This window comes from Lathyrus oleraceus, chromosome 2 (genome assembly GCF_024323335.1).
Source record: "Lathyrus oleraceus cultivar Zhongwan6 chromosome 2, CAAS_Psat_ZW6_1.0, whole genome shotgun sequence".
NCBI classification, from domain to species: domain Eukaryota; kingdom Viridiplantae; phylum Streptophyta; class Magnoliopsida; order Fabales; family Fabaceae; genus Lathyrus; species Lathyrus oleraceus.
The window spans coordinates 485,590,067-485,598,354 of record NC_066580.1 but is presented as its reverse complement, the minus strand read 5'-3'; the positions used below and the strand labels follow the sequence as shown (position 1 = coordinate 485,598,354).

The following is an 8,288-nucleotide window of genomic DNA, read 5'->3' as shown; positions in this document are numbered from 1 at the left end:
TGATAGTTCAGCGGTCAAGAGATTGTTCTAGAAGATGATTATGGTCCAATCGATATATTTGTATCTGAAGCATTCCATCTCAGGATGGTCAAATAAGAGATATATGGTCGACCCATAATAGTTGCCCCCCAAGCCCTCGCGTTTGAATATCAAAGTGAGGGTTTAGAGAATTTCATCCCCAACTGTTGACACCCTTCACCATGCTTTTGTTTTTTGGAACGTAAAACATTTATTCATAGAAGTAATTATGATCATCCTTGAAAACTAAAACACTTGAGTGTTACGTGTGAGAAACATGATCGTTGAAAGGACACCTTTCTTTCTATGCCATCCATGCATAATTATAGGAAGCATTAGAATCACTTATTTTTTCCATACTTATCTTTTCTCTTCACTTGCAATAGGTTACCTCTTTCTCACATACATTTCGCCTTCTTTTCTTGAAACTATTATCGTGATACGGCTAAAAAATCACATAAGAACGTAAGAAAGAACCCGATGAACCCATCGTCTTCATGGGTGCATGTGAAAGCTTATTAATATTGGTATGAAAAGGAAACCTTTTGTCTGTCTTTTTAAATATAAATTATAATAATAGTTTATTTAATTTAATATTTTGATAAATTAATTATTATTTTAATATTTTTGGAATGTCTCGAGGCTTAAGAATTATGTCATATTGTGGTTATTATGGATGTAATACTTTTTTTTTTAATGAAAAACAAATATTTTTTTATTATTTTATTTAATTAATTTAAATGTTTTTCTCAATTTAGAATTTTAGCTCTCTATTAATATTTATACATTTTTTTACCATTTCAAAATATGAACACAATTTTTTTCAATTAAAAGTTTACATTTATCTTATAAATGTTTCTAGTTTTTCTATATGTGGCTGGAGTGTTGTGTATAATAAAAATTTAACTCAATTTTGATAATTTCTTTTAATAATACCTCTAAAAGAACATTAAGTCATACAAAAAAACTAGAATAGAAGATATTTGTCATTAAGAGATAAATATAAAAGAAAGTATATAATGACATTAATAGAATTTGGAACAAAAAAATCTTTAAACAGTTTTTTTTTCCAACAATTCACAATATTCTCAAATCATTAAATTACTTAATAAACTTTTTTTTATTTGCATACTAAAGATACTAACCCTGCTTATTCTTGAAATTTCTTCATTGAAACGAAAAAAAAATATAATATTTGAAAGTGAGGGTATTTTGGGTATTGCAGTGGGTAAAGTGAGGGTTATTGTGTTAAAATTTTCCCATTTTCCTTTCATTTTCTCCCCCTCTGAATTTCCCTCTCCATTCCATTGTTTGTATTTTCTTCCATTTTCATCCTAAACCTAGTCAAACTCAGAATCCAATTTTCGAAATCTCTGAAAGACGACGAAGAAAGTGGAATGGCTTTGAACACTCCAATACGGTCCAACACCACACCCCTCTCCAACTCAATCTTCAAATGTAAACAGGTATTTCTCATTCTCTCTTCTCTATTCTTTCTTTTTCTTCACTAATATACTCACTCATCAATCCACATTCTTGTTTTTCTAGATTTTCTTACATGAATGGTGGCTTGTCAAGCCTCAAAACCACTGCAACGGTTTCGCTATTGCTGGCTTTGCTTCAATTGGGTATTTTTTTTTCAATTTCATTTCAATTTCAATTTTAGGTTTTAATTGGTTCTATGTTTGGGTAATTAATTATAACAACTACTTATGAACACAGGAGGGGAGAAAAAGTGTTTGTTTCAACTGTGATTGTAAAGGTACATGAAACCAATGTTGTAGAGACCCAAGATGGCGTCATCGTAGGCTTCCGCGGTTTCATAAACTTCTCTCGTTCCTTCCAAAATGGTTTTTCTTCTCAGGTGCTCTACCCTTTTTCTTTCTCATTCCTTTTGTAACTAGTGTGTTTGGTTAAGTGGTAGTGAAGATAGATTTGAAATTATGTGAATTTGAAAAATTAATTGATTAAACTGACTTGTATGTAAAATATTGTGTTTAGACTTTAGATACATTGAAGTCAAACTGAATTGAGTAGTTATTTGAAAGTAGAAAACAAAATTGGATGCAAAAGCTACATATTTTAGCTGCCCTACAAGTAAAAGCTACTCAAGAATATTCAAAACACGCGATCATTAGTGTGTGGACTCGTTTTTTTGCCCCTCATAATGGTGAATCCAAACATACATTTCATTTTTAGAATTATTTTTGGTTTAATTGAGTTTGAGGTTAATTTCATTCATGTTCAATTGTTTTTACTTTCAAAGAAAGATTGATGCAACAACTAGTGTAATTTTTTTTTAATTCAACACAATTTACTCCTTATCACAGTCTTTCCAAGCTTGTATTTGCTTCCGTTATCAATTGTCTTTCACATTGTGTTGAAGTTGAAGCTGAAGCTCCAAATTACAGCTTCAAACACTGATTCCACACACACACACCATAAATTAGGTTTATTTATCAATCAATCACTTTTGTTTGGTAGAAATCAAATGCCCATGTTTTTGCTAAATTTGTTATGTGAAATTAGACACATACACAAACATGAGGTTTAGAGTCCATCAATTTTGCAAACAGGAAACCAAAGCCCTTTATTTTTTTCGAGAAAATCTAAGTCTCTTAGTGAGAAACCAAATACACATAATCTTCAATGCATTGAATAAATACCCTATTGTATGATTGTGCCTATTATTGACTCGATTAATTTTCTGGTAATATCCAATGTCATTCAACAGATATGCCAACGTTTCTCAATTGGATTTCCACACGATTGGAAAAAATTGTCTGCTCGTTTAGGAAATGAATGTGATTATGTGGATAGGGTTAATGATTTTGATGTTTCAAATACTCCTTGCCACAAAGAAACAATGGATGATACTTCACAAGAAGCTATGGAAGTTGAAGGTAACAAGAATATTACAAGTCTTCGGTTGTCTCAACCACAAGTTGACGTGATTTATAATGGTGAAGATGGGTTCTCAAATGTTGATGACTCAAATGCTTCTCCCTGCCAAAAAACAGCTGATAAAAGTTTGCAGGAAGCGGAAGGTAATGACAATATTGCGAGTCATAAGTTGTCTCATCCACAAGTTGATGTGATTTATAATGGTGAAAATAAAGTCTCAGATTTTGACGACTTGAATGCTTCTTTCCCCAAAAAGACAGCTGACATGACATCACACGAAGCTAAGGAAGCTGACGATGACGACAATGTCGGGAGTCTTAGGATATCTCAGCTGCAGGTTAACATGATTAATACTGGTGAAAATGGAGTTTCAAGTGTTGCTCAAGCCGAAAGTAGTCAATCTAAGATGGGTGTGTTTGAATTTGATCCTGTCTTGGAGCAAAGCAGTGTCAGGTCTCCACTTCACCCAAAGAAATTGAACTTTTACCAGTTATCTAGTGACCCCGAGGAGAACAAACGTCTCAAGCAGAAGATTGTAGAGGATCATGGTAATTTGTGTAGAAGGGTGATGACAAGAAGCATTGCCAAAAAAATGTCACATAATGCTTATAAAGGATGGGAAAGTTGAAGCAAAATGTTTTACTTCTCCTGATAGAAGATCCTCTAGGGTACATAATTATAAAAAATGAGCTGTTTACAATTATTCTGTTGGATTTTGATCCTAACTAAGCAGTTATTTTGCTTGTTTTTCTAAGACATAAAGGCAGGTGTAGTTGTCCTAGGATTTGTGGAGGCCTTTGGAATGTTATAATTGGTGCCCGAGAAAGCATATTTTATTAGTTTTAGAGTTTTCTTCTTTTTACTTGCCCCTGTTTTGGTTTGTTGAATTTAGGGCATATATGCACATCTAGGACTCTGGTAGTTGTTAACTCTGGTTTTGGTGCCATCGTGCAACTTTGTAGGATTCTCTTGCAGTCTACTTTTTTAAACTATTGAATGAAGTTCTTAGCAATTCATGCTCTTGAAAAGGCTAAATTACTTGTCTCCATTTTTTTTTTCTTATCAAATCCGTGTTTGTTTTACTAATACCCATGTAATTAATAATGAAATCACTCCCTTCATACATTTTTAAAAAGGAACCGAGTATATATATATATATATATATATATATATATTATATATATATATATAATATATATATATAGATATATATATATATATATATATATATATATATATATATATATATATATATATATATATATATATATATATATATATATATATATATATATATATATATATATATATATATATATTATATATATATATATATATATATATATATATATATATATATATATATATATATATATATATTATATATATATATATATATATATATATATTATATATATATATAATATATATATATATATATATATATATATATATATATATATATATATATTCCACAAATGGAATATATATATATATATATTCCATTTGTCCGAGAAAATAACTATTTCATAAAATTTACACATTAAATTTGGAGAATTTTCAATGTCATTAATTTTTTAATAATATAAAAAAAATCACTCTGTTATAAAATACATAAATTATGAAGGATTTTATAAAATATTTTTTTAAAATGATTTATAATAAAATATTGAAAACGAAGGTAGTATATATTATATATAATAACTAAGTTTTATGAGTTAATGAAAATAAAATGATGTATATAAATGATCAAAATGGATGGAACCTTAACAAAAGGTGTAAACCATAAAATATAATAAATTTCTATTTCTTTTTGAGTGTAATATGTGACAAGTTTTACTTGCATCTCAATTCCTATTATATGGTCCATTTTGTCACCTTATTTTACCGCCAACCATTTCTTAGCCAAAATTTCAAACTAAAAATCTAGGGAAATTCTTAGGTGATTTTAGGGTCAAGAAGAATTTTGTTTTGTACCATTGAATTTATAGTTGAATTATTATTTGGTTCCTAGGAAAATCCATTCTATGTATTTTGACTGTTATTGATATTCTCATATAAATACAAGTACTACCCCTTAGAGAGTTATAATTCAATCATAAGAAGCAAAAAGAGCTACATCACCACTGGCTGAATTAATTTGAAAAAACATTAAGATCATAACATGATGGAGCAACCTCAGCTTCTATCTAAGATAGCCACAGGGAATGGACATGGTGAAAATTCAGCATACTTTGAAGGATGGAAAGCTTACGAAAATGATCCTTTTCATCCCACAAATAATCCTAATGGAGTTATTCAAATGGGCCTTGCAGAAAATCAGGCATGTATAGTTGATTAATTCTCATAAAAACATAATAATAATAATATTAATTTTGTTTATAATCATTTTTATTTTCAGCTTGCTTCTGACTTGGTTGAAAATTGGATAACAAGTAATCCAGAGGCTTCAATTTGCAGTCTTGAAGGAGTAAATCAATTCAAAGCCATGGCTAATTTTCAGGATTATCATGGTTTGCCACAATTTAGACAAGTGAGTCACAACATGAAAAATAATCAAATTGAAGAATTGATGGAATAACTAACTAACTTAAATTGATGAATTATACAGGCTGTAGCTAAATTCATGGAAAGAACAAGAGGGAATCGAGTTTCTTTCGATCCGGACCGCATCGTTATGAGCGGCGGAGCAACCGGAGCACATGAGGTTATAGCCTTTTGTTTGGCAGATCCCGGTGATGCATTTTTAGTGCCAACCCCTTATTATGCAGGGTAAATGTTTCTGCTATTCTATTCTGAAATAAATGGTTTTTCTTGGAGGGAAAACATTGTTTTAAGATCAAATATTTTTTTTTAGTTATATACTTTATTTAGAATCCCTCTGTTTAAAAGAAAAAGGAAATTGCAAAAAAAAAAGAAAAACAAAATTGATTAGTGACTTCCTTTATAACGTCCCAGTCAAAGTAATTTGAAATTGGAAGCTATAGAATTTTAATTTTTAATATAATATTTAATGACCCAGTAAAATATTACAAAGTCAAACAGAAGTAATACTCCATTGGACTCTGTCACACCATCTATAGGTCAATAAGTAGAGCATTTACTACTTCCTTCCCTTAGTCATAAATTTTGTTGTCTACTTTATTTTGCTTACAATAATTATTATGGAGTACTCTAGAATATTAATATAATATTTATTATTAATATAATTTTATTATTATATTTTATGTTAATATAATATTTTTATTAATATTTAATATTTATAATATAATATTTACTATTAAATTAATAAAAATATTTTTATAAAAATATTATTAATGTATTTTAAATTTTGAAGATGAATTTATCCCGTTAAATCAATTCAATTGTTAGTTGTGTATAAGAATATTAAATGAAAGGATGAAAGTTCAAATATGTGACATCTTATTTATTCATTTTTAATCATTTAACAAAAAGATAAATAAATTAAATATGGACTTATAGTTAGAGATATAAAGAGTAAGTTATTTAATTTGAGGAGGATGAAGTCTATTATTATATACTAATACACATCAATTTATAAACAAAAATCTAATATTCATATTTATTAAGAAAATTTAAATTTTAGTGTTTTATTTTGAATATGTTTTATAGAAAAACGTAAAAGAAAATTTGATTGGTTGTTGTTTATAAAAAATGAAGAGAAACGAAATTAAATATAATTTGTATTCAAATTTACCTTTAAAAAATGTTATTTTTAAAAATAAAATGGTTAAATAAAATAAAATAGATATTTTTTACTTATAATTTATAACAAGAAAAGTAAATAAATTTTGTTTATAAATTGATATGGAGGGGATATTAGTGTTCTTTATGATCCATCATATGTTGCTTATAAGCCAAAATATTAACCAACATCATTAGTTTAAATAATTTTTTAAAATTATTGTTGAAGAAAATAATTTAAGAATATACAAACAAAATATTAACCAACTTTTTGTGGTTTATGAAATCACTTTTCATTATTTTTAACTAATATGTTTTTAAAATATGATGCTTTATTATGATTAAATACATAAACATTATGCAAAAATTATAATTATTAAAAAAAATCTTAAGTCCTATATAAATAAATATATATGTTTTTTAAAAAAATTAAAATAACTGGATTTTTTTAATGCAGTTTTGATAGGGATTTGAAGTGGAGAACAGGAGTTCAACTTGTTCCGGTCATTTGTAAAAGCTCTAATAATTTCAAGCTAACAAAAAAAGCCTTAGAATCTGCGTTTGATAAAGCCAAAGAAGACAACATCAAAATAAAAGGGTTACTTATTACAAATCCATCAAACCCTTTAGGAACAATCATGGATAAAGAAACCCTAAAAGTATTGGTGAGTTTCATCAACGAAAAACAAATCCACTTAATAAGCGATGAAATATATGCTGCAACCGTTTTTTGCCACCCAAGTTTCACAAGCATAGCTGAGATAATAGAACATGACACAAATCTAGAATATAACCGTAACCTCATTCACATTGTTTATAGTCTTTCAAAGGATCTAGGGTTTCCTGGTTTTCGAGTTGGCATAATATATTCATACAATGATGAAGTTGTTAACTGTGCTAGAAAAATGTCAAGTTTTGGATTAGTTTCTTCTCAGACACAATATCTTATTGCATCAATGTTATCTGATGAAGAGTTTGTGGAAAAGTTTGTAGTAGAAAGTGCAAAGAGACTTGCTAAAAGGTATGGAATATTCTGTAGAGGTTTATCACAAGTTGGTATAAAGTGTTTGCAAAGTAATGCTGGTCTTTTTTTATGGATGGACTTGAGGTGTCTTCTTAAGAAACAAACATTTGAAGAAGAGATGAAGCTATGGAAAGTGATTATTCATCAAGTTAAGATTAACATATCTCCTGGTTGTTCTTTTCATTGTTGTGAACCGGGGTGGTTTAGGGTTTGTTATGCGAATATGGATGATAGAGACGTCGAAGTTTCTTTGACACGAATTCGCACATTTGTGAGGCGAAACAAGGCTGAAATACTCGCGGAGAAGAATCCTTGTAGTCGGAGAAACTTGAGATTAAACTTCTCATTAAGAAGTTTGGATGATTTTTTGGTGTCACCTCATTCTTCTATTACTCATTCACCTATTGTGAAAGCTACTACTTGCTAAATTCATGCACAATTTCATACACTCTTATTGATGATGGTGTTAATGTTTGTTTATTTACTAATTTGGTTTGAATAAAGGGTGTGTTTATTTGACAATATCGAGAGGATTCATCAATTGTAAAAAATATTGAATCCAATCTAGTTGATGTCCCTTAGACCTTTGTCTTAGTTGTTTGTTTATTTTTTGTTTTTCCATTTGCAAAATCTTGGA

At 28.6% G+C, this 8,288-nt stretch overlaps 2 protein-coding genes across 2 annotated transcripts; both read left to right on the top strand.

Moving 5' to 3' along the window:
• The first annotated feature begins 1,276 nt into the window (after positions 1-1,276).
• On the top strand, positions 1,277-3,784 carry LOC127120758 (kinetochore-associated protein KNL-2 homolog). The gene is made up of 4 exons (XM_051051298.1): positions 1,277-1,484; positions 1,567-1,646; positions 1,741-1,882; positions 2,753-3,784. The coding sequence occupies exons 1-4, from the start codon at positions 1,416-1,418 to the stop codon at positions 3,548-3,550; spliced, it is 1,089 nt and encodes a 362-aa protein (XP_050907255.1). The 5' UTR covers positions 1,277-1,415; the 3' UTR covers positions 3,551-3,784.
• Positions 3,785-5,089: 1,305 nt separating this feature from the next.
• On the top strand, positions 5,090-8,078 carry LOC127121586 (1-aminocyclopropane-1-carboxylate synthase). The gene is made up of 4 exons (XM_051052047.1): positions 5,090-5,245; positions 5,324-5,455; positions 5,534-5,694; positions 7,085-8,078. Exons 1-4 carry the CDS (start codon positions 5,090-5,092, stop codon positions 8,076-8,078), a joined length of 1,443 nt encoding a protein of 480 aa, XP_050908004.1.
• Positions 8,079-8,288: the final 210 nt, after the last annotated feature.

Coding starts and splice junctions, on each gene's coding strand:
- LOC127120758 (XM_051051298.1), top strand. CDS start 1,416: ATGGCTTTGAACACTCCAATACGGTCCAACACCACACCCCTCTCCAAC. Junction 1,485..1,566: donor CAATCTTCAAATGTAAACAG/GTATTTCTCATT, acceptor TTGTTTTTCTAG/ATTTTCTTACATGAATGGTG. Junction 1,647..1,740: donor GCTGGCTTTGCTTCAATTGG/GTATTTTTTTTT, acceptor TTATGAACACAG/GAGGGGAGAAAAAGTGTTTG.
- LOC127121586 (XM_051052047.1), top strand. CDS start 5,090: ATGGAGCAACCTCAGCTTCTATCTAAGATAGCCACAGGGAATGGACAT. Junction 5,456..5,533: donor GTTTGCCACAATTTAGACAA/GTGAGTCACAAC, acceptor TGAATTATACAG/GCTGTAGCTAAATTCATGGA. Junction 5,695..7,084: donor CCAACCCCTTATTATGCAGG/GTAAATGTTTCT, acceptor TTTTTAATGCAG/TTTTGATAGGGATTTGAAGT.